Source organism: Ahaetulla prasina, chromosome 7 (assembly GCF_028640845.1).
Source record: "Ahaetulla prasina isolate Xishuangbanna chromosome 7, ASM2864084v1, whole genome shotgun sequence".
Lineage (NCBI taxonomy): Eukaryota > Metazoa > Chordata > Lepidosauria > Squamata > Colubridae > Ahaetulla > Ahaetulla prasina.
In genome coordinates this window covers 65,006,378-65,033,013 of record NC_080545.1, presented here as the reverse complement: position 1 = coordinate 65,033,013, position 26,636 = coordinate 65,006,378, and the positions used below count along the sequence as shown (strand labels likewise).

The following is a 26,636-nucleotide window of genomic DNA, read 5'->3' as shown; positions in this document are numbered from 1 at the left end:
AAAAAAATGGTTAGAAATCCTGTCAAGTCATGTGATTGATTGAATTATTTCCACCCCTCTTTTCCTCCTAAACCCCCCCCACTCCTACCCACCCCGTTTTAGGACAATACTCGGCAGCTTTTTTTCATTATGTCAGACAAAAATGGCTGATGACAGAGAGGAGGAGCGCGGCTGCCGTTGCCAGGGAATGCTGGGCTCTCCCCGCCGCTCCTCTGGCCGCGGAGGCTTGAGGCGCGAGGCACCCGCGGAGGTTGATTAGGGTCTGGTATCTCCCAGTCATGCCTTGAAGTGCAGGAGAGCAACTCTTCCTGATTCCTCCCTTCTCTTCCCTCCACCCTTTTCCTGCTTCTCCGGGCAAAAGGAAAGTCGATGCGGAGAAAACCCGAGCCGAGTCTTTGGAGAGCCACCCGGCTTCGTTTCAATGGGGATTGAGAGCGGACTGCAGCTTGCACTCCTTTGGAAAGCGAGCTAACAAATCCCCCCCCCCATTTGAAGGCCGGAATTAAAAAAAAAATTGCAATAGGGGATCGATTCTATTAGGGTCGTTATTCTATCTTTTGAATCTATCCATTGAATGTATCCAGCAGCTCCTGTCCTCTTTATGTACTTTAGCAGCAACTCTGGTCCAGATGCTCATTTTACAGCACCGGTGGCCTCCCCCAATTTGTTGTTCTTCATATTGAACGTTTCATCTCCAATATTAATAGCGATGCTGGGTGGGGGCTTAATGGCAGTGACAGTCCAATGTGAGGCATTTGTGAACAGTCCCAAAGGGCACTGGACTTTATTTCCTATTGTTGCATCCATACCTTCAAGCTGTATCGCATCATCTGTACACTTGTAAAGCATTTCCTACTATAAATGAGAAAGAGCCATCTAGTTTCAATTTGAAAACTTCCAGTGACAATTCTCCTTATTTAACAGCTATTAATTTTCTCCCCAACAACTGTCCTTGTCCTTTTCTATTTTAACAGAGAACAAAAGTCCACTCTTCCACTACACAACCTTTTAATCTTTTCAAATTTTTTTTACACATCTTTAATAATAAATGTTGATGTGGGAGAACTTAATAAATTATTGAAATCCAGAGCCATGTTTTGCCACATTAGGACCAACAGAAGAGGAAAAATAATATTCCAGATTATTTCCCACAATCCATTATGGCATAAATATAGTAGGTACATCACATCCAACCAATGCTCATGTTGTCTTTAAAAAGCTCAGGCAGTGGTGTGAAGTTGGGGAAAACTAATTCCCAGAATTAGAGAGAGAAACACTAATACTTTTGCAAATTGGCTTTTTCAGGGGGCCCAATAGGAATCAGAAGTACTTCAAGCAAAGTAAAAAGCATTTTATTAAGTGGGAGGAGTCAAGTCTTTATATAGGGTACAGAAACAAGTAATAAATACACTATGTTTAAGTGATGCATCAGCAAATTAATAAAATATATTGGTTAGACATGAGAAAAGACAAATATCACCCCTTTTCTCATTCAGGCTTGTTTCTTTAACACTCGCAATTGACAGACTTCAGAATACAGCCCTATTTTTAATTTTCCGAATAAGTTAGTTTTTGCACAACAAAGGACATGGTTTTGGTTAAAGCAAAAACATGATTCCCTAGAGTTCAAAAGGAGGTATAGATGTCCTGCTAAAATGTGAATATCACTTTTATTAAAATGCTAATAAAGCCTAAAATTCTTGTTTCAGAACAAAAAATGGTGTTCCATAGCTAATGGACCATTTATACCTCTCCTGCTCTACAGGCAACTCTTGAGAAGTGAGGCTTTTGAAAGATGGCTTTGATACACAAGGTGCTTATATTTTAAACAAATTATTTCAAGATGAATATTGACTCAGCCTTCCATCCTTTATAAGGTAGGTAAAATGAGGACCCAGATTGTTGGGGGGGCAATAAGTTGACTTTGTAAAAAATATACAAATAGAATGAGACTATTGCCTTATACACTGTAAGCCTCCCTGAGTCTTCGGAGAAGGGCGGGATATAAATGTAAACAAAAAAAAAATGAAATTAAATGAAAAGTTCTTTCATGGACTTAAAATGTAAAACATTTCTAGGACTGGGAAACTTTCTAGGGAAAGCCTTACAAGCAGTAATGTATAGTGCAGCAGCAGAGGCAAGGAAGGCAGCACTGGACAATAAAATCCAAAATTAAGCAAAAAGTCAAAGCATCAATCCAAGCAGCTCATTTATCAAGAATATTCTGAATCTGAAAAGAGTCTAGTAACAGTATGGGGAAACTAGAAGAATTAGATATTTAAATTACGGCCTGAGGCTTGTTCAACAATCCAGCACTGACATGTTAAAAACTGAATGCTTTTGTACTCCTGTCTACAAAGCACCCACCCAGTCTCAATTGTTGCCATCTGTTAACCAGCTAGAATCATCACGAATCTATTCTTGGGTATACTTTTTAAACTGAGGAAACTTTCCTGGCAAGTGGACACTCCTTTTTGCCCCAGGTATTCACAATTTGGAAGCTGTTTGAATTTCAACTCCCATATTTTTTCTACCAATATGTTCATTTCATATCCAGTTCTAGGAACTGGCCACACATCTGAAGAAATACTTGCAGAAAATGGTTCTATCTCTCCTATAAATTTGCAAGGAATTTCTTCTTCAACGGAAGAGTTAGATTCTATGAATGCATCTCCATATCATTGGTGGGAAATTGTGATAAAAGGTTGTGTTACTATTGTTTGTGAAATGAAAGCCTACAGTGAGTACTCTTCACACTTTAAGCAATGTGCAATGATTGAATTTTGACCCAGAGTCCCTCCAAATAAAATTCACCACTGAATGCAAGTTGTTTATGGAGATGGCTGTTTTGACATAAGTAGTCTTCTTGGCCCACAGAAATCTACAAGTGGTGAACCAGAAAAAGTTGATTTGTGTGTAATAGGTCACATTATTGACATTCTTCAAATTGAAGATTTAAAAAGAATCAGCATCCAACCTCTTTGATGAATGGCATAATATAATTATCTAACTAGACTAGATGGATAAAATACCAAATTGTAACCAGTATATAACATCCGCATGTTATCCTTTGTTTTTTATGTCTCTAGTCTAGGACAACTCTACTCAATACCGGGGAAGATTCTGGAAAAGATAATCAAGCAACGAATCACCGAACACCTAGAAGCAAACAAAGTAATAACCAAAAGCCAACATGGGTTTGTCAAAAACAGATCATGCCAGACTAATCTTTCACTCTTTGGCATTCTTTGACAAAATGACAAAATTAGTAGACCAGAGGAATGCTGTCGATATTGTAGGAATTTAGCACCCACCCCCCTCCTAGAAGAATGAAATATTCTAGGAAATATTTTAAAAAGCAGAATATTATACCTTCCTGGATGAGAAATGGAGAAACATATTTTAAAGACAAAGGAGCTCCCTGCAACTTCCTGACTCCCCCCCACCTTTGTCAATGGGCCATTAAAAGCCTCAGCTAAGCTCACTCATTCTCCCCACCTTTGTCAATGGGCAATTAAGGCTTCAACCAAGCTCACTCAATCCCCCCATGATTTGCAACACAATACAACTGAAACTCACCACATGGCAAGGCTCAAGCAAGCTTGAGAGACAGCCAGCAAGGCTAGCTAAGACTCCCACCCCCTGGGAGTCTGACAACCAATCAGGATACTCTTCCTGTGCCCCAGAAAGGTCAAAGCTCAGAAAAATCATAAAACCAGGGAGCACACAGGATCTCAGCCCCCTTTCTGTTCAGGATCTCAAGCCATGTGATCCTGACCACCATTAAACCATCTTTCCAAGCAGCCTCCATGTTTCCAGTGTCTTTGTCCCCACTTGGAACTGAACCCAGATGGATATTTCTTCCAACAATATAATTTACTTGGACTTCAGTAAAGCATTTGATAAAGTAGACCATAACCTACTACTAGATAAAGTAGAAAAATGTGGATTAGACAGCACCACCACCAGATGGATTCATAACTGGCTGACCAACCGCACTCAACGTGTAGTCCTCAACGGAACTACATCCACATGGAGGGAAGTATGCAGTGGAGTACCCCAAGGCTCTGTTTTAGGCCCAGTACTCTTCAACATCTTCATCAATGACTTGGATGAGGGGATAGATGGGGAACTCATCAAATTTGCAGATGACACCAAGTTGGCAGGAATAGCCAACACTCCAGAAGATAGGCTCAAGTTACAGAAAGATCTTGACAGACTTGAACATTGGGCGCTATCTAACAAAATGAAATTCAACAGTGAAAAAAGTAAGGTTCTACATTTAGGCCAAAAAAACAAAATGCACCAGTACCGTATATGTGGTACCTTGCTCAATAGTAGTACCTGTGAGAGGGATCTTGGAGTCCTAGTGGATAACCATTTAGATATGAGCCAGCACTGTGCAGCAGCTGCTAAAAAAGCTAACACAGTTCTGGGCTGCATAAACAGAGGGATAGAATCAAGATCACGTGAAGTGTTAGTACCACTTTATAATGCCTTGGTAAGGCCACACTTGGAATATTGCATCCAGTTTTGGTCGCCACGATGTAAAAAAGATGTTGAGACTCTAGAAAGAGTGCAGAGAAGAGCAACAAAGATGATTAGGGGACTGGAGGCTAAAACATATGAAGAACGGTTGCAGGAACTGGGTATGTCTAGTTTAATAAAAAGAAGGACTAGGGGAGACATGATAGCAGTGTTCCAATATCTCAGGGGTTGCCACAAAGAAGAGGGAGTCGGGCTGTTCTCCAAAGCACCTGAGGGTAGAACAAGAAGCAATGGGTGGAAACTGATCAAAGAAAGAAGCAACTTAGAACTAAGGAGAAATTTCCTGTCAGTTAGAACAATTAATAAGTGGAACGACTTGCCTTCAGAAGTTGTGAATGCTCCAACACTGGAAATTTTTAAGAAAATGTTGGATAACCATCTGACTGAGATGGTGTAGGGTTTCCTGCCTGGGCAGGGGGTTGGACTAGAAGGCCTCCAAGGTCCCTTCCAACTCTGTTGTTATATTTTAACTAATTGTATGAAGGAAGGTTAATCACAAAGAGACCATTGCTGACTTACTCCACCATTTATGCAAAATATTTTCCATTGTTTGGTTTCTGAAATAATTTCACCCCTTCTCTACTACCCATAACATACATATTGTATCAGAATGTCATAAACTCTAAGTACAATATTTTATTCTGGACAGTTCCTATCAAATAGTAAATTTAACAAACCTTCTGTTCATACAAGCATATTCACAGTTGTTTTATAAAGAATTATTAATGCTACTCAATCTGATTATATTTCTTATAGAGTATATGTATATAATTTCATAAATTGTAAAAGTGGAAGGTTTTTGAAAACATAAACGTAAAGGCCTACAAAAAGGTGGGAATTAGAGGCACCACCTGCTGGTTTAAAGGATAGTTTTTCTTAATCCATCTTCCATTCTGTGTGTAAATATTACACATAGCACTACGTAAAAAGAAATTATTAATCATAATCTAACAACAAGGATGTTTGTTAGATAGAATTTATAACAGAAATTATTCTTACTTAATAAAACCAGGGAAGGAGAGCATAATGGTTTTTGGTTAAAAAATCTTTAACCAAAAACTATCTACTATTGATCTTACCCCATTCCTAAGAGGACTGTAAGGGGCGTGCATAACAGCGCAAATGTGCCTACCGTTCCTGTCCTATTATTTCTTTTCATTATATACAATTAATATAGTTATTACATACTTATGCTCATATATATGCTTATATATTATATAGCTATTTCATTTCATGTTAATGCCTTTATATACTGATATGACAAAAAAAATGTCCCTGCATTTTGTTCAACTATACTGCAATCTCAAGTGCTTATTATCATTTCCGTTTAAACTTATCTTCTTCCCTTTACTTGCTCCCTCATTGTAGTAATATTTAGATATTTCAGAATATATCCTCCACACTCATTTCCCTCTTCCTACACTAAAAGAAGCGAAGATTTTACATTTTAATCCTAAAATTGTAACTGCAAATGAATTGGTCTTCTCCCAAGACCCTAAAATATACAACTGTATTTACTCCAGCAGCAGTAATGTAATTCTAATTATATATTATTAATAGACAATCCAATAAGCCATTTGGTCATCCTTTGAGAGAAAGGTGGTACAGTCTGAGGTGAGCAGAATGAACATCAAAATTGCAGGTGACTTTATGTTTTATTTATCCCAATGCTGTATGGCCCCATGATCATCAAAGAAAAAAGTATATATCATAAATAGAAAAGTAATTGTAGTGGCAAACAAACTCCAAAAATAGGTCAGTATTTACTGGAGTTGTTGGACCAAGGCAATAAGAAGAGCCACTGAATGGATTGGCTCCTCAGAACTCTTCTCCATGTCAAGGAGAGGATCACCCACAAGTTTGCAATCCTGCCTAAACTGCAATTCCAAGCCTTCAAACAGACACTGAGTTTGCCTTTCCTGGGGTCTAACTACTTTCGAAAGTTGCTTATCATTGATTTTGTAGACATTAGGAACCTTCTGAAAGGTAGATTTTATTCATAGATAATTTCCTTCCACCCTGGATTAAAGAAGTTGTATGCAAGTTTAAGAATAAACTAAACTCCACTCAGTAAATTCAAGGATTGACTGCAGCATTATGCTGCAATCAAAGATTGTTGCAGCATTATGCACCATTTGGGCAGTGAGGATATGAACAGACAAATAGTTAAATGCAATGAGAGTTTTGGTAGTATATAGATTCAATAATATTTTCAGTAGTACCATTGCTCCTAATACTATTCAGAATGTGATATATTTAGCAGCATTTCTACTCATTTCTACTCATAACGCCTTGGGAAAACAAGTATGTGTATAGAAATTGGAAGCAAACAGCAAATATTTCATTCTATGGTATGTATAGGGCAGAATCCATTTAAATATATGGATAAGACATGCATGTTTCCAGTTCACATATAACATTTTGTGGCTATACAAAACTACAGTTGACTCCACATCTGCTCTTTCCAGAAAACAACTAACATTCAAATTGGCCCCAGGAGCAACGTAACACAGATAAACTAAAATATTTTACTCTTAAAAGTAAAAATAATCATTTTTATGTTGTAGATTTGAAAATGTTCTTGGCTTGTCTGATGTGACTCAACTTCTTTCTTTACCGAAGGGGTGTCATTCAATCAACTAGGCAGAATACAGACTCAAGCAATAATATTTTTCTTTATATACAAGAGTAATGGAAAGGAAAAGGAAGAACAAAACTAGGAGTGCCAGGAAGCTCCAATACCTATTAATAAGAAGAAATGAAATTGTTATCATTTATAATGCTGAACCAGGGGTGAAATGCTCCCAGTTCAGACCGGATCGCCTGATCTGGTACTGATAGCGGCAGGTGGTTTGGAGAACCGGTAGCAAAAATCCCTGCCCCACCCCCACCCCAGCTGAGCCGTGCGATCATCAGAGGTGGGTTTTTTTTACTTTTAAAAGGTTTTTTCCTTCGGCCGAAAAAATGCTTTTAAAAGTAAAAAACAAAAAAGCTCTGATGATCGTGCGGCTTAGCTGGGATCATCAGAACCCTTTAAAAGCATTTTTTCTACAACCTCCTCGTCCGAAGAGGTTGTAAAAAAAAAAAGCTTTTAAAAGGCTCCTTTGGAGATCCCAGCTGAGTTGCCTGATCGCCAGAACCTTTTAAAAGCATTTTTTTACAACCTCTTGGGCTGAAGAGGTTGTAAAAAATGCTTTTAAAAGGTTCTGGCGATCAGGCAACTCAACTGGGATCGTCAGAACCCTTTAAAAGCTTTTTTTCCTCTGGCGATCCCAGCTGAACTGCCTGATCATCACAGGCTTTTAAAAGTATTTTTTTACAACCTCTTCACTACCAAGCCCCCCACCAAGCCACGCCCACAGAACCGGTAGTAACAAATCTTACATTTCAGCCCGGTGCTGAACCCAAACAGGGTTCACATTTTCAGGCTGATAACCTAAGAATGGCTTAGGTAAAGGTAAAGGTTCCCCTCGCACATATGTGCTAGTCGTTCCTGACTCTAGAGGGCGGTGCTCATCTCCGTTTCAAAGCCGAAAAGCCAGCGCTATCCGAAGACTTCTCCGTGGTCATGTGGCCGGCATGACTAAATGCCAAAGGCACACAGAATGCTCTTACCTTCCCACCAAAGGTGGTCCCTAGTTTTCTACTTGCATTTTTTACATGCTTTCAAACTGCTAGGTTGGCAGAAGCTCGGACAAGTAATGGGAGCTCACCCCATTACATAGTACTAGGGATTCGAACTGCTGACCTTTTGATTGACAAGCTGAGCATCTTAGCCACTGAGTCACCACATCCCTCAAGAATAGCTTAGTTTACTTATGTTTTACATATACTTCAGATTGCATGGTGTTAGTGAGGTCTGTTCCTTCTAGTGTTGCCACTGGATATTGCCCATCCTAATGGGTGGTGCTGAGCTGAACAGAGACAAAATTGACATCAGGCCCAGGTGACAAGCTGGTTGGTCAGGGTTTTTTCTGTCCCAACCTATAGCCATCTCTGAAAAAAGGTAGACATGACCAGATGCTGCGTTTGATCTTGCAAGATGGTATTATCCGAAAAGAAGACCCTGCACATGTGGGAATAACGCTAGGAAGTTGATAATGACTTTAGATTGCATGGTAATTCTATCTGTAAATTATTTTTTTATACTGTACCATACATAATAGAGAGATGGGTTAATGTTGTGGTTAAGGCATACATCTAATAGTTTTGTTTCAGTTACAAAGCCAGATGAGTGACCTTGGGTATGGAATATATGTATATTTGTGTGTGTGTAAGTGTATTTTGCATGCTTGTGTCTATAAGGACAGTTTATTCAAAGTTGAAACCTGCTTAAAAGAGGATGCATCACACATGATGTCTATGTTTATCCCATATTTAGAATAGAATAGAATAGAACAGAATAGAATTTTTATTGGCCAAGTGTGATTGGACACACAAGGAATTTGTCTTGGTGCATACGCTCTCAGTGTACATAAAAGAAAAGATACGTTCATCAAAGTACAACATTTACAACACAATTGATGCTCAATATATCAATATAAATCATAAGGATTGCCAGTAACAAGTTATAGTCATACAGTCATAAGTGGAAAGAGATTGGTGATGGGAACTATGAGACGATTATTAGTAGTGCAGATTCAGTACATAGTTTGACAGTGTTGATGGAATTATTTGTTTAGCAGAGTGATGGCCTTTGGGAAAAAACTGTTCTTGTGTCTAGTTGTTCTGGTGTGCAGTGCTCTATAGCGTCGTTCTGAGGGTAGGAGTTGAAACAGTTTATGTCCAGGATGCGAGGGGTCTGTAAATATTTTCACGGCCCTCTTCTTGATTCGTGCAGTATACAGGTCCTCAATGGAAGGCAGGTTGGTAGCAATTATTTTTTCTGCAGTTCTAATTATCCTCTGAAGTCTGTGTCTTTCTTGTTGGGTGGCAGAACCGAACCAGACAGTTATAGAAGTGCAAATGACAGACTCAATAATTCCTCTGTAGAACTGAATCAGCAGCTCCTTGGGCAGTTTGAGCTTACTGAGTTGTCGCAGAAAGAACATTCTTAGTTGTCCTTTTTTAATGATGTTTTTGATGTTAGCTGTCCATTTTAGATCTTACGATATGATAGAACCTAGAAATTTGAAGGTTTCTACTGTTGATACTGTGTTGTCTAGTATTGTGAGAGGTGGAAGTATGGAAAGGTTTCTCCTAAAGTCTACCACCATTTCTACGGTTTTGAGTGTGTTCAGTTCCAGATTGTTTTGGTTGCACCACAAGGCTAGTCGTTCGACCTCTCGTCTATATGCGGATTCGTCATTGTCTCGAATGAGACCAATCATTGTTGTGTCATCTGCGAACTTCAGTAGCTTAACAGATAGATCATTGGAGATGCAGTCATTAGTATACAGAGAGAAGAGAAGTGAGGAGAGCACACAGACTTGGGGGGCCCCTGTGCTAATTGTACAGGTATTTGATGTGATCTTGCTTAGCTTCACCTGCTGCTTCCGGTTTGTTAGGAAGCTTGTGATCCACTTACAAGTCTGTTCCAGTACCTGTAGCTGGTTTAACTTAGTTAGAAGAATGTCTGGAATGATGGTATTGAATGCTGAACTAAAGTCTACAAAAAGGACCCTTGCATAGGTCTTTGGCGACTCAAGATGTTGTAGGATGTAGTGCAGAGCCATATTAACAGCATCATCTGTTGATCTATTTGCTCGGTATGCAAATTGCAAGGGGTCTAACAGCGGATCCGTGATGGCTTTCAAGTAGGAAAGCACTAGCCTTTCAAAGGTTTTCATGACTATAGATGTTAAAGCAACTGGTCTGTAGTCATTCAGTTCCTTGATGGTGGGCTTCTTCGGCACTGGGATGATGGTAGAGCGTTTAAAGCAAGAAGGAACATAACACATCTCTAGTGATTTATTGAAAATATGGGTGAAGATGGGGGCCAATTGGTCAGCACAGACTTTTAAGCAAGAAGGAGTTATCTTGTCTGGGCCTAGAGCTTTTCCTGGCTTTTGTCTGTGAAATAGGTCCTGCACTTCCTTTTCTGTGATCACTAGAGATTGTGAACCCAATGAAATGGGGTCAGTTGTAGGAGGCTTGGCTGTTGTTGGTGTGTCTGAGATGGGGGTTGTGGAGATAGGTGGCTGTAGTTTCCTTTCAAACCTGCAGTAAAACTCATTCAGGTCATCTGCCAGTTGTTGATTACCTTCAGCCTGGGAAGGAGGTTTGCCATAGCCGGTGATATTTTTATGAGTTTTTCACATGTTTGCTGGTTCATTTGCTGAAAACTGATTCTTTAGCTTTTCAGAGTAGCTTCTTTTTGCTGCTCTGATCTTCCTTGTTAGTGCATTTCTGGCCTGATTGTACAGCATTTTATCACCTTTTCTGTAGGCTTCCTCTTTGGAATGTCGTAGCTGCTTAAGTTTAGGTGTAAACCAAGGTTTGTTGTTACTGTATATTCGCAAGTTCCTTGTAGGTACACATAGGTCTTCACAGAAGCTGACATATGATGTTACAGTCTGGCAATTCACTGTTTTCTTAAATATGTGATCATGTCAAATAATATTTTTTGGCAAAGGTAACAGAATACAGTGGTGTATTCTATTGGTCAGATGTACTGGACTTAAAATACATCTTCAATTAAGTATACTTTAAACCACTCTCAAACTTCTTGAAACACATCTCAATATCTTTAGCATCAGTTTCCTTTCTTCTATAAATTTCAGGCAGGGCAAATTTCCTTTAAACACTGCTCACAACTTCCCTATAAATCAAAGTGTATTGTAGCCAAAAAGCATTTTCAGATACAGGTAGTCCTCAATTATGATCATAATTTAGCCTGGAATTTGGTCATAGTCATTGTAATCATTAAGCAAGATACCTACGTGGCTACCTTGCTCAATGACCACAATCCCAGCTCTCCTTACTGTCATTAAATGATACAGGTTATTAAGAAACCCTGCCGGGATGCCTCACAGACTAGTGGGGGCCTTTGGAGGACTGCCCCCTATCCCAACATGTGGAAACTTGCTGTGGTCTAGAAGGCCCAGTGGGCCCAGCCTCCCCCTCACTCCCAGAAACATGCTGGTCTCCTGCCTCCCCCTCCCCCTCCCCCTCAGCCCACACTCCTGGAAAGTCTCAAGTGGCTAGGTCCCAGGATTGCTGCTTTCTTCTTTGATAAGGTATTAATCCTCCCAAATTTCTTTTAATTTAGCATTCTGAATACAACCCTTATGATCCAACTTGGATTAGCTTTTGCAGTTTAGTTTTTACTGATTCCATTCCCCTGACTTATCCATGATTGAAAAGTTTATTGTTTCAGTCTGGTACGATGATGAAATAAACTGATTATAAAGATAAAATAAACAAACCAAACCATTAGAACAAAAACCTGGATAATGACATTAAACGTTAGAAATGTCCTGCTTTATTGAAACATATTGTTTATGTTTCAGGAAGGCAAGATACTACAAATAAATCATGAGCATCAATACTAATTTCAGTGTAACAAATACAGTTTCTACATGCGTGATGCCATTAATAGTACAGATGTAGTGATGATATATGTCCATAAAACCCATGTAGGGTATTTTAGATATTATAGTTGTAGTATATGTCAGACTATTAGTTTGTGCACACCTCTATATCTCAGAATCGCATGACCTGGGCAGACAAATGATCTTTTTTTGTTGTGATTTTCTAAAGTGTATTGTATCTACCGCATTTTGTTTTGTGTTTTCACCAATTATTTATTAATAAATGAACACAATAACATTTTGCAGAATGTTACTGCGATTCGCCATTGAAGGCTCCAATTTCAAAACCTCAAACATCCTGCTACAAAACTTAGCATAGAAGGAGAAACCTCTTTCCTGTTACTAAGAGCAATGTAAATTCAGTGTTGTAAATGTGCTGATTCCCTTTCTAACTGTGACTAATGTCAAATGCTATGAATTTTGAATGCATTGGCCTAAAGGATAGAAAGTTGTTTCTTCAGACCTCTTTGATCAACTATAAATATACTAGATAAAGTAGAAAAATGTGGGTTAGACAGCACCACCACCAGATGGATTCGTAACTGGCTGACCAACCGCACTCAATGTGTAATCCTCAACGGAACTACATCCACATGGAGGGAAGTATGCAGTGGAGTACCCCAAGGCTCTGTTTTAGGCCCAGTACTCTTCAACATCTTCATCAACGACTTAGACGAGGGGATAGATGGGGAACTCATCAAATTTGCAGATGACACCAAGCTGGCAGGAATAGCCAACACTCCAGAAGATAGGCTCAAGTTACAGAAAGATCTTGACAGACTTGAACATTGGGCGCTATCTAACAAAATGAAATTCAACAGTGAAAAAAGTAAGGTTCTACATTTAGGCAAAAAAAACAAAATGCACAGGTACCGTATATGTGGTACCTTGCTCAATAGTAGTACCTGTGAGAGGGATCTTGGAGTCCTAGTGGATAACCATTTAGATATGAGCCAGCAGTGTGCAGCAGCTGCTAAAAAAGCCAACACAGTTCTGGGCTGCATAAACAGAGGGATAGAATCAAGATCACGTGAAGTGTTAGTGCCACTTTATAATGCCTTGGTAAGGCCACACTTGGAATATTGCATCCAGTTTTGGTCGCCACGATGTAAAAAAGATGTTGAGACTCTAGAAAGAGTGCAGAGAAGAGCAACAAAGATGATTAGGGGACTGGAGACTAAAACATATGAAGAACGGTTGCAGGAACTGGGTATGTCTAGTTTAATAAAAAGAAGGACTAGGGGAGACATGATAGCAGTGTTCCAATATCTCAGGGGTTGCCACAAAGAAGAGGGAGTCGGGCTGTTCTCCAAAGCACCTGAGGGTAGAACAAGAAGCAATGGGTGGAAACTGATCAAGGAAAGAAGCAACTTAGAACTAAGGAGAAATTTCCTGACAGTTAGAACAATTAATAAATGGAACGACTTGCCTGCAGAAGTTGTGAATGCTCCAACACTGGAAATTTTTAAGAAAATGTTGGATAACCATCTGACTGAGATGGTGTAGGGTTTCCTGCCTGGGCAGGGGGTTGGACTAGAAAGCCTCCAAGGTCCCTTCCAACTCTGTTGTTATTATATTATATTATATTATATTATATTATATTATATTATATTATATTATATTATATTATATTATATTATATTATATTATATTATATTATATAAAAAACTCAATAGTCTCCCAAAGATTACGGAATTGCACTGTTTTATAGCACTGGAACTTGCTCTCACCTGGCCTCAGTTGCTCAGTTCACAAAACTACCATGCCTAAACAGATACTATACATCATATACTAGCTTAATTTGATACTTGAGCTATAAAACAAAAAAAAAAGTCCTTTATGTAATGTCTTTTATTATAAAGTATGGTCCTTTATTTCAAAAAGCTCTTTTAGTTTTATTTTTCAAAATATCACTTTGTCCTTTATTTTGGTCATTTTTTAACCATTCAAATGGTACCACTTAATGCCGTTTCTGATATTCATGTGAAATATATGGAAATTATATTTTAAAAACAAATTTATATAAAGGTAAAGGTTCCCCTCGCACATATATGCTAGTCGTTCCTGACTCTAGGGGGTGATGCTCATCTCCATTTCAAAGCCGAAGAGCCAGCACTGTCCGAAGAAGTCTCCGTGGTCATATGGCCGGCATGACATGTGGCCAAAGGCGCACGGAACAACCTTACCTTCCCACCAAACGTGGTCCTTATTTTTCTACTTGCATTTTTACGTGCTTTCAAACTGCTAGGTTGGCAGAAGCAGGGACAAGTAACGGGAGCTCACCCCGTTATGTGGCACTAGGGATTTGAACCACTGAACTGCTGACCTTTTGATCGACAAGCTCAGTGCCTTAGCCACTGAGCCACCACTTCCCTTAAATTTATATATAGTGCTATAGATTTTAGATGTTTTTATTTTGTCAGTTTTTGTAAGTACAAAAAGTTTTTGTAAAGTTTTTCTTGGTTTTGTTCTTGAATTTTTCTTTGTAAAGCAAAGTAATAAACCTTTTTCAGATTTGCCCCCTTTTAAGGTTTGTCTTTTCTTCCCCCCCCCCAAACTAATAGGATCATTGTCCCAATATACCCAGATTCATTTATTTAGCTATTGTATAATACAGCAGTCCCTAACCTTTTCAGTTTGACGGACTGGCGGGGGAGGGGATAGTTCTGTGTGACTGGTAAGCATGTGTACATGCAGCTCCATTTGCACAAGCAAGAGAGCATGCCTGCTGCTCCCATAAGCGGAGCTTTCCAAGTGTGGGTGCCCACCTGCTCATGCAAATGGAGCTGCCCGCATGTGTGTGCTTACCCGCTCCTTGTGAGAGGCCTGGTTCAGAATGGGCTGTGGCCCAGAAGTTGGGGACCCCTGGTATAATCACTCTCTTCTACCTGGAAGACTCTTATAAACCCTAGAAGAGAGATATGTTACTGAAGGTAACTGGGAACACTGGGAACATAAATGGGCAGAAATGGAAATACTAGCAGCAGAGCAAAACAGGTCTGACCAAATTTAAACCAGAATGACTTCCACAGATATTGCATATTGTCATAAGATAAATTTAAGTATTTAATGTAGGGTGTTTAAGAATAAAAAATGACTAAGGAAATAAAAATATTTCTTTTTTTAAACAAATATTGTACATCAGTTAGAGAACAACTAAGGGGAGGTTAGAAACGAAATATTTACCTATAATGTTTTTAATAGTTTTTCTCCTTTTTTATCTTTAAATAACAAAACAGTGAACACTTTAGCATTCAGTTCAGAGATTCACTAATATTCTTAAAATTCTTTTCCTTATTGTTACAAACAACAATGCATTTTGTTTTTTAATTTCTCATCAGTGATATATTGTGTATCAACTGCACAACTTTTGCAACTTCTTTGTCCACTTACTGGCATAACAGCATTTTAAAAAATTGTTTCTTCTTTTATCTCTTTTTAAAAAAAAATATAAAAAATAAGAAACCCTTGACATTTATGGCTTATAGTAATTACAGTTTGGGGAGGGGGGTTGGACAACTGCCCTTCACCTTCATTGATGCTAAAGCAATAAACTGCAGAATGGTTCATTATAAAAAGTAGTCCTAAATTCATGAGGCTAGGAAGTCAGAGGACGAAATTCAGTTGCAGTCTGTCAATAGAAATTCTTGACACTGAATTACCAGCTTCACAGAGATTTAACAAATGACTGCAGTTGATACCTCTTAGTTAGCAGCTGAGGCATGAGTCCAGCCAAGAGATCAGGGATGGTTTCTTAATTAAAAACTAATTTCTAAGTCTGGCTATTGTCGCCCTGGGGACAGCTGCAACTTCTCCAAGTTAATATGGACGGAACTTTCGCTGTGCTCTCATGAGAGCAATTTTCTGCTTATCCTCTTCAAATTTCTTTCTTAGCTGGGCTATATCTGAAAGAATCACAAAAGATATTAGATAGGAGAGATGAGAATAATCTTCTTAAACCATCTAAATTTTCAGTCCTATAATCTGTTAGCAGGTAAGCTACTCAAGGTGATTCAAATTATTACTGGAAATTAGGGAGGAAGAAAAATGCTTTCACAACCTTCAACCCATTTGCCGTTATGTCAGCGGATAACATAGTGGGAGTCAGCTAGAGAATATGAAAACATTTTTGTGCATTTAACAATCTTCCTATCCCATTCTGTCTTATTTAGTATTAGCCATTCTGAGTTGGGCAATATTTAGATTGAGTTCCACCTGTCTTTCAAGTGATCTGCTGGGGATAATTTGTCCTCCTGGTAGCAGCATTTTAATTGGGGAGAAAAAGAGCAAAATAAAAAAAGGGTTGTTCCAGATCACATTTGCTCTGGATTGATGTGTATCCTCTGACAAGCCTAGTCCCCTCAAAAGTATGTACCTCCCAATAGATAACTTCCCCAAAGTAATGTGGCCCTTTAAAGAGTACAGCATATTGCCCTGAAAGAAATAATTAAAACTCAACAATTTTAGCTTTAAGAAAAATAGCACTATGCTATATGTTGAATTTAATTTTACAGCCCAATATTTTTTCTACTACACTTTATCTGCCAAGGTTAACTATAAAGCCTGTTGGGACTAGGACAAATATGAACTATCTCCTGCCAAAATAAACAAAGAAGTGTCCAATGATGCTGTTTAATGCCTTGTCCTCAGTGTTATTTGTAGGACAATAACTCTTATCACCTTAGATTGGCCACGAAGTGCCTAATTTTTAAGAGGAACTTACAAGAACTAAACTGTATCTTAACTCTTTTTTTGTTCAGTAATAAAAGTGGTTTTTTTTCTGAGTAACTGGAAATTACCATTTGGAAATTACCTTGGTTTTTTTTGAAATTCTTTATTTCTGAGCACAGCAAAAATGCCTTTAAATTCTAAACTTAAATTAATAAAACTTGCTGTGATATAGCTTGAGTCTGGAACCCAGTTTTATTTGCTTTTTTAATTTCAATTTTTAGTGGCTTCTTTTTGGTAAAGCCTTGCTACAAGGGATATTGGGGTTCCATACTGTTTGTCCATGATTTACTGATGTAAGAAGCAGAATAAAAGAAAACGAAGCCTCTCAGTTTTAGTTTTCCTTCTCTCACCTCCCCAAAGCAATATATGTTTTCACTGCATCATCATTGATCACCCAAATTAAAACCAATTTTTGGAAATGATGTTAACAACTTTTTGTTATTCTCCAGATTGACTACAGGAAGACTATGTTACCTAAACAACACAATAACACAATTTGTTATTCGAACTATGCTCCTTTATAATTAGGAGATGTGCTATAGCCTAGAGAGCTAGTTTAGGGCCATGATCAAGCCATCAAGTTGAAACTTGGAGACTGTGAGTTCTACTCTTCCCTTTAGTACAGTCTCTGTCAGCTCCAGGCCAGTCATTCTCTCTCAGCCCTAGGAAGCAGGTAATGGCAAACCACTTCTGAAATCTCTGGTGGTGTTACCAGGTCAGGTAGCCTGCATTCTGTATCTGTGCATCTGAAGAATTTTGCATTTACAGGTGAAACTTGAAAAATTAGAATATCGTGCAAAAGTTCATTTATTTCAGTAATGCAACTTAAAAGGTGAAACTAATATATAAGATAGACTCATTACATGCAAAGCGAGATAGTTCAAGCCTTGATTTGTCATAATTTTGATGATTATGGCTTACAGCTCATGAAAACCCCAAATTCACAATCTCAGAAAATTAGAATATTACATGAAATCAATAAAACAAGGATTGTACATAGAACAATATCGGACCTCTGAAAAGTATAAGCATGCTATGTACTCAATACTTGGTTTGGGCCCCTTTTGCATCACTTACTGCCTCAATGCGGCGTGGCATGGATGCTATCAGCCTGTGGTTCTGCTGAGGTGTTATGGAAGACCAGGATGCTTCAATAGCGGCCTTCAGCTCTTCTGCATTGTTTGGTCTCATGTCTCTCATCTTTCTCTTGGCAATGCCCCATAATTTCTCTATGGGATTCAGGTCAGGAGAGTTGGCTGGCCAATCAAGCACAGTAATCCCATGGACATTGAACCAGATTTTGGTACTTTTGGCAGTGTGGGCAAGTGCCAAGTCCTGCTGGAAAATGAAGTCAGCATCTCCATAAAGCTCGTCTGTGGAAGGAAGCATGAAGTGCTCCAAAATTAACCCTGGACTTAATGAAGCACAGTGAACCAACACCAGCAGATGACATGGCTCCCCAAATCAATACAGACTGTGGAAACTTCACACTGGACATGGGCTTCAAATGTCGTATTCCTCTTGTCAAGCCGCTCCTGAACAACAAACAACGTCAGAAGCGTCTTATCTGGGCTAAAGAAAAAAAGTACTGGTCTGTTGCTCAGTAGTCCAAAGTCCTCTTTTCTGATGAGAGCAACTTTTGCATTTCATTTGGAAACCAAGGACCCAGAGTCTGGAGGAAGAATGGAGAGGCACACACTGCAAGATGCTTGAAGTCCAGTGTGAAGTTTCTACAATCTGTGTTGATTTGGGGATCCATATCATCTGCTGGTGTTGGTCCACTGTGCTTCATTAAGTCCAGGGTCAACGCAGCTGTCTACCAGGAGACTTCATTTTCCAGCAGGACTTGGCACCTGCCCAACCGTAAAAATGAGAGACATGAGACCGAACAATGCAGAAGAGCTGAGGGCCGCTATTGAAGCATCCTGGTCTTTCATAACAGGCTGGTAGCATCCATGCCACGCCGCATTGAGGCAGTAAGTGATGCAAAAGGGGCCCAAACCAAGTACTGAATATATATGCATGCTTACTCTTTTCAGAGGTCTGATATTGTTCTATGTACAATCCTTGTTTTATTGATTTCATGTAATATTCTAATTTTCTGAGATTGTGAATTTGGGGTTTTCATGAGCTGTAAGCCATAATCATCAAAATTATGACAAATCAAGGCTTGAACTATCTCACTTTGCATGTAATGAATCTATCTCATATATTAGTTTCACCTTTTAAGTTGCATTACTGAAATAAATGAACTTTTGCACGATATTCTAATTTTTCAAGTTTCACCTGTATCTCATGAAATTCATAATCTAATTTTCAGCTAATTTTTCTAACTAACAATATCATTTTGAATGTTATTTCTATCTTATCGGATATTCCACTCCAATAGTTTTCTTCTGCAAATTTGATAAATATTTCTTATTCCTGTTTATCCAAGTGATTAATAAAAATGTTGCTTGAACCTTATGCCTGAAACAGTTCGTGAAAAGTAAATAACTCACGTTCCCTCTTGGTTTCACGATGTTGCCAGGCATAAAAATTGAGCAGTTCCTTCCGTGCTCTCTTGCGTTTCTCTCTTTCTAGGGCCCGCAAATTGGCTGCTTCTGTCCATGGAAGACCAGGCTTTCGGCCCTTCCTTGTCACTTTCACCCACCCTTCCTTATCAGGAATACCTTCTTCCTTTTCAGCCTTGGCTTCTTCCTATTCCAGGAATGTAAAGGGAAAAAAATCTCAAGGTTGTATGAAAATAGTTTGATGTCATATTTGCTTTCAAGAAGTGTTTACAATCCAGAAGGCCATTCTTAACTAGAAGAAATACCAGTTTTGTGCAAAGTGAGCTTACTTATAATAACAGTTTTGTTCTCAGGAAATATGAATAATGTAATTGTTCAAATAATCACTTTTTAGATATGTGATACATATTGTGGAGAAAATGCCCTGGCCAAGTTCAGTATGGTGGACACAATGTGGTACATAGATAATATACTGAATGTATAACCATAGATAATGTATTGAAAAACTACTATAATTTTTAGATTGAAAACATATTAACACTTTACATTCCACTTTGCTTTTCTCTTCTGCCTGTTTACAAAGTCTCAAATATACTTTATGAGATAATGTGCTCAGACAAATAATGGCTAGTCCAAGATCACTCGGTGAGCTTTCTGGCTGAGAGGAACTAAACTCCAGTTTCCCAGGCCCCACCTAAACATTTTAATCACTGCACCATGCCAGCCATTACTAATCCTAACCCATTCCAGAGGGATGGGATCAAGGAAAGACTCTTTGAAGACAGGCAGTATTTCCCTACAACAATTATGTCCTTGGTTGCTTTACCTTTGCAATCTTTTGATCATAATTTTGCATGAAAGAGTCAACTTCTGTCTTCAGCTCAGCAGGATCCACAACTGAGGCTGCGTATCTAGCAATCCATTCTGAAAGAATGAGAACAAAATAATCAGCAACTTTGTAGTGCAATTCTCAAGATATGAAAAGAGGGGGAAATCATCTTGAGGCTCTGGAAATTACTCTTCATATATTCTGAACCAGATTTAGTGTTGTAGGACAAACCGATCTATATCTAAGCACAAAAGTTTACACTTTATAGTGTTATTTTATATTATTATTATTACATCAAACAAAGAAACAATATAAATGCATGCATACACCCAATATGACAGCCACTGGGGATTTAGTGCTGTTAGGCTGGATTGCCATTAGGGAGACCCAGTGTTGTGGTTTGTCCATCCTTGCCTGTAATACATTCTAGACCAGAATCAGAACTTTTAAGCCTTAGATAATCTAACATTTCTTTGGATTTTGGGTTAGGACAAATACGATTAAGAAGAATGATTTACATTTTATTGGGCCTTCTAACTTTTATTAATATTACTTTGAACAAAGGTTGCTATTTAATAACTTTGTGTCAAGGCTATCCTTCAAGATGTCTCACAGTTTGAATGCTATCCTTTAAGATGTTTCACAGTTGGATTTAATTTTACCTATTTCGTTTGTTGATAAAGACACTGCCTGACTTCAGACTGATACTGGGCAGCTCAAAATACAAGCATAATCTTATACCAGTAAACAGATGGCATATCTGGTAAACCCATAAACAGCATATACCCGACATGGATTTCACTTATCCTAGACTAGAGATGGGAGAAGAACCAGTTTTTTAAGACCCTCCAGAATGCTATCAGGGTGGGAGTCATCCAGTTCCAGGAGGACCCACAGGTCCTATGCCATGAAGAGATTTATAGGCAATAACCAGCATCTTCAATCATCCAGAATCATTAATTGAAAAATAAACAGCCTTTTAGCTAGCAAATGGATTTTATTATATTTGCATTTCATTTTTCATTGCTCAGTCTCAAATCTTTCATGTATTTCCACTCTTCTTGGTTTCATTCTAAATGTTTTATCATAAGTCAGATCAGGCAAAAAACAAAACAAAACAAAACTAGAAGCCTGAAATCAAATGTGTGAAGAGAGAATCGAACCCTTGATTTCCAGTTCTGTCCAATATTTCTTAGAGACTACTGAGTGCAGCCCTAAATGTAGACTTCTGTATGGAAAAAGAAAATGTGTAGCATTTGTGCTTCACTTACTGTGAATGCCAGTTTGCACAGGATGGCTGTCTGAAGATATTATCAGGGGTCCTTGTAGTGATGAGGATTTGGCAGCTTGTACTCCAGCAGGTCTTTTGAATACCACATAAGCTACGTGGAATCCCTGTGAAGCAAGAAGCATTTTGTTTCAGGTTTCCCTCACATTTGTCCCCAAAAATAAGGGCAACCAGAGAGATAGCTGTTCAGCCTCAACCTGGCTGTTCATATGCCATTATGATTCCCCCCCCATTGCCCCATAAGATACAAAAGTCAGCCCCTGGAATCATTGTCTATTTTGCCTGGGATTACTTGCAGGTTGTTCTGTCACATTATATCGTGTTTCCCCAAAAATAAGACCCTGCCTTATATTTTTTTGAACCCCGAAATAAGCACTTGGCCTTATTTTTGGGGAGGTCTTATTATTTTGGGGCACTTGGGGCAAGATGGGGCTTCTCTTGTCGTCTTACCTGATTTCCAGCTCTGTGTTTAAATATTTTTGGGGAGAGCTTATTTTTTTGGGGAGGCTTATTTTAGTGCATGCACTCAAAAGCCTGATTGGGCTTATTATCGGGGAAGTCTTATTTTTGGGGAAACAGGGTAGGTCTAGAAATATTTATGAATCCTGGTCTAACCTAGAACCCACAGAAAAAACTTAGCTAAATAGTATATAATAAATATTGCACACTAGTTGCTAAAATAAAGTCAGGACCAAAAATTGCTTCTTAAACAAGGGCCTTGCCTCTCCCTCCTTTAAAGAATCAAGAAATCAGTCTGCAAAAATTATCTAGGATAATCCAGATTATAAAACGAGCAGAGGCAAAGTGAGGCAAGCTAGAAAGGGACCCAACTCCTTTCAGCCAAAAACTACCATAACAGCACATAGTAAGTTTGTTAGTCTAAAAGATCTTTATGTACAACATAAACATTACTTGATTATTTCAGTGAGGAATCAAGAACAATGTGAAGAATAAGGCAATACTTGACTATCATAATGACACATTTGCTTTTTCAAAAGTGCTCATTTGTCTTTCTTTAAAAGGTAATGCCATAGCTTCCTTCATCATGCTATTCTCCTCCACATTCCCGATTTACCAAGAATATCTTGTTATTGAAGAACTTGGTCCTGGATATTTCTGTCTCATCTCCTGGCTTTGGCCTTTCACACATCTCCACAGATTGTACGGGGCAAAAGTTGGAGAACAGCCTTGATAAACATTCCTAAAAGGAAAGGAAAAAGGGTTTCAGCACAATTCATGGTATAGTTAAGAGAGCGGACATTTCTGAAAGATGAAATGGTTTCTTCTATTTTGTCCAAAATTCTCATCTATCTATAGTAGGCAGGTTACTATTCACATCTTTCTTCTCTTCACTCATAGCTTGAGGACCAAATCATGAACATGGCCTTTGAAAACCTTTGATATTGGTTCCAAAATCCCTCTAAACGTTTCCATGGTTATATAATTTTTAATATGTAATATTTTATTACAAAATAAATGGCTAGATATCATATAACATATATTTAATTATATTTATCCCGTTATCCTGCTCACTACTTTTTATGCCTTAATTTTTAGACTCCAGCAACCAACACGTCATTCAAAAAGTCAGCATGGACCCCTGAAAACTGTGGATTCTTTCTTAAGAACTCATAAGAATTCTGTACCTTTCTTCTGGAGTCTTGGCATGCTGCACCTTTCTTTTGGCAGTGAGCCTGATCACAATTTTGAGATAGAATTAACTCTGCCCTTCATGTGGATGGGGGGCAGGGCAGAGAGAAAAAGGCCTATGTATTCCTTTAACTATACTACTACTTTATTTGCTCAGTCTTAAAAAATTAAACTTTCTCTTAGCAAAGTTTTCTTCATATTCAAGCTGATCATTCAGTCCAACCAGCACTGCAAATATCTACAATCAGTTGTTCCATACCTGTTTTCAATGCTAATATCTGAACTATGGAAGTTGAAAGCGGACACAACTTGTGGGGCACCAAGTTAGAGGGACCACGTTAGGCAGAAGTTCAGATAGACTAAAATAAGATCAGTTAACAGAATGAAAAATACAACAAACTTTTGCCAGCAGATTTGTATTCTAAGCAGAATGTTATTCATAAAAGTTCAATGTATATAATCTTCTCAAAGTTATCTTGTTAATTTGTAATATCTCTGTTCTGAATGTCCAAATCTCTGTAATTTATGTAATCCTCCTCTCCTTCCCCAAATAAACTCACCTCTGTACAATATGGAGGAATGTTTAAGACAAAAAGAGTTCGGTTTTGAGGCCTCTTGGGATCTCTGCCCTCTCTGACTTTGTGTTCTTTCACATAGAGATAATGAAGTGACTGGTGCTTCTCAGAAAACTTGACTGGAATAGCTAAAGAGAAAATTATTTTCTAATCAAGTAACTTCATGGGTGAATGTTTCATAAATGAAAAAACAATCATTTCAGAGGCTGTCACAATTATTTTTAGGGACAAAGAGAATACTTTGTCCCTAAAAAAACAACTGGGTCACAATTTCTCTGCAACATGTAACAATTCTGAAAGACAGTCTAAGGCAACTTTTCCCAACCCAATGCCTTTCATATTGTTGAATTAGAGTCCTTCTCATCTCCAGGAAGAGAGCAGCATCCCGCAAGTTTATTTGCAGTAATAACTGTACACTGCTGAATGACTAAAGAGCCATAGTGGGGCAGTAGTTAGAATGCAGTATTGCAGGTTGACTCTGCCCACTGCCAGGAGTTTGATCTTGACTGGCTCAAGATTGACTCAGCCTTCCATTCTTCCAAGGTCAGTAAAATGAGGATCCAGATTGTTGGGGGCAATAGGTAAGTAATAAATAAAACACTTAGACACTATTGTAAAGCATTATGAAGTGGTATAAAAGTCTAAGTGCTATTGCTATATGCTTGAAGCAAACCTGGTAGATTTGTGAAGAAGGAAATGTTTTATTACTATGTCTGTATGCGACTGGACAAAGTAAGATGAATATAGGCTTAATTACTTATTTTTCTTTTGTGCAATATTTAGTTTTCTAAATCCTTTTAAAAGGATTGGACTGATTAAACAAACATGCAATCAGATAAAGAGACAGGGGCTGTCCCTTAACTAATAACATCCTTTTCTTCAGAAATATTTTTTTTTAATTTTTACTGACTCTTGATTAGACTGGGGGAAAAACTTCTTGAAGTAAGAAAAGCCCAGGGAGACTTTTCTCTCCACACAGAGAACATTAAAATTCAGAAATTAAAATGCATGTAAGTGTATATGTAAGACCTGTCTCCATTTTTACAGATATATCTGCCGCATTTGTCCACCTTAACCTTCATGGGGTCTAGACAGTGGTAAACTATTTTTGCTGAACTGGAGTGGGAAATAGGTTTTGCATGACTCTCTAATATCTCCTTTCCACTTTAGGTCTATTTTTGTACAGGCAAATATTTAAACAGAACCACCACAAATTAATAACATAAATGTTTAATTGAGCAAAACCTTTTTTTTATCTAAGCATCAAGAATAATTATGAGTACATCAGAAGTTTACTAGTTGGACACATGAATCCAGAGGATCTCATATTGTTGGTGGAGAACCTGTATAAATTGCAGCGAACACATATGCTATATGAGGCAAAAAATATACATTTGAACATTGATTAAAGATCATTGTCTTTTATAAGGAAAAAGGAGTAAAAATCACAAGTTATTAATAGTGAGAAACTAGAGTAAGTAGATGAATTTAGGTAAATTTGACAAAATGTTTACTAAAAGCAGGAAAATACAAAAGCATTCAGACACACAAACATTGGAGAAAATTAGTAGATAATAAGTGCCTTTTGCCAGGAATGAACGTTTTCTTAAAAAAAGAGGTGACTATGGCTACATATAAAAGCAAGTTTTTGCCAATTTTGCTACATTTATGTCAAAACTGAGTATGTCAAGACAAATGTGAAAATAAGACTGAATGTAGTGAGAATGGGATACTAAGAAATACGTATAGTTAAAACAAGAAGAGACAAAGTAAAACCTTGGTATTGAATGAACATCAATATAAAAGTGAGTGACTTTCATGAGAAAAGTATGTTGAAGTGGTTTGATCTTACAGAGAAAATGAAAGAAAATTGAATTTCAAAACAAATGTAGGAAGAGCAATGGCTAGATCAGCGGTGTCAAACTCGTGCCTTCACGGCATCATCACATGACGTATCAAGACTTTTTTCTCCTTTACTAAATCGGGTGGGGGCAGGGGCAGCACGTGACACATCCGGTCCCCGGGCCGCAAGTTTGACACCCCTGGGCTAGATGAAGGGGGAGGAAAAGAACAAGAACATTGTAATGGATAGAACTGAAATTGATTTTCAAAACAAGACAGGCAAAGGAGAATTTGGTGGAAACAGGAAGAATTGTAAGGATAGAAAGGCACAGAGAGCAGCATCTGACCTCACAATGGTGTTGTGGGTAAAATAGGAGGATTATTATATATGCTTCCTACCTAGAGTTATTTATAAAAATAAAGGTGGTATAACACAAACATTGTGCTTTTGCACCACACCGGGTATTTGTGCTACCAGGTAGTTCATGTGAAAAAAAGGGATGGGATTTGTATCACACTCCTCCACTGCTTTGTCTAATCTGAACCCCTCTGCCTTCCTTGCAGATGTTGCTAGATTTAGTTGCCTTTTTTAAATCCCGTGCTTCATTTTACTGGTTTACTATTTCTTACACCTTTTTGCACTTTATATAATGCTGCTTAGTGGAAGCATATTCTTTTGTATATGCATACATTTACAGAGTACTCGGATCACAAGTGGAATCAAAATTAATTTGGATTCTCCGTCTAAACTACTTCGCTGAAAGGCCAATTTATTTAATTACTGCCTCCATTACCTCCTTCTGAAGAAAACCAGTTTCCAACCACAAGCAGGAGCGCAACACTCTATTGACTTGCATACAAGCCTTTTGCATCGGAGTATACATTACATGTTTGTCCCATTAGTGAAAAAAAGAAAAAAATGCGTATCAGCACCCTGTCAAAACCGGGTCGGAAGCCATTGAAACCGTCAAGCAACCGAGAGAGCAGCTTCAGGATTAACAGAGGTTTCTTTCTTCATCTCCCAGCCCTATTGCCTACTCACCGGTGTATCCTTGAGTGGCGACAGCTTCATTTTTCACACACTTCGAGACGGAGGCCGCCATTTTGGCCCGGAGGAAGTCGCGTCAT

The 26,636-nt window shown here is 38.3% G+C and overlaps 1 protein-coding gene across 1 annotated transcript; it reads right to left on the bottom strand.

The window, feature by feature from the left end:
- Positions 1–11,955: 11,955 nt before the first annotated feature.
- Positions 11,956–26,636, bottom strand: RRP7A (ribosomal RNA processing 7 homolog A). Its single transcript, XM_058191130.1, is given in 8 exon segments — positions 11,956–15,985; positions 19,313–19,511; positions 20,151–20,248; positions 21,425–21,548; positions 22,517–22,642; positions 23,652–23,794; positions 26,551–26,615; positions 26,617–26,636. Coding segments are annotated over 8 exon segments (861 nt in total). The 3' UTR covers positions 11,956–15,899.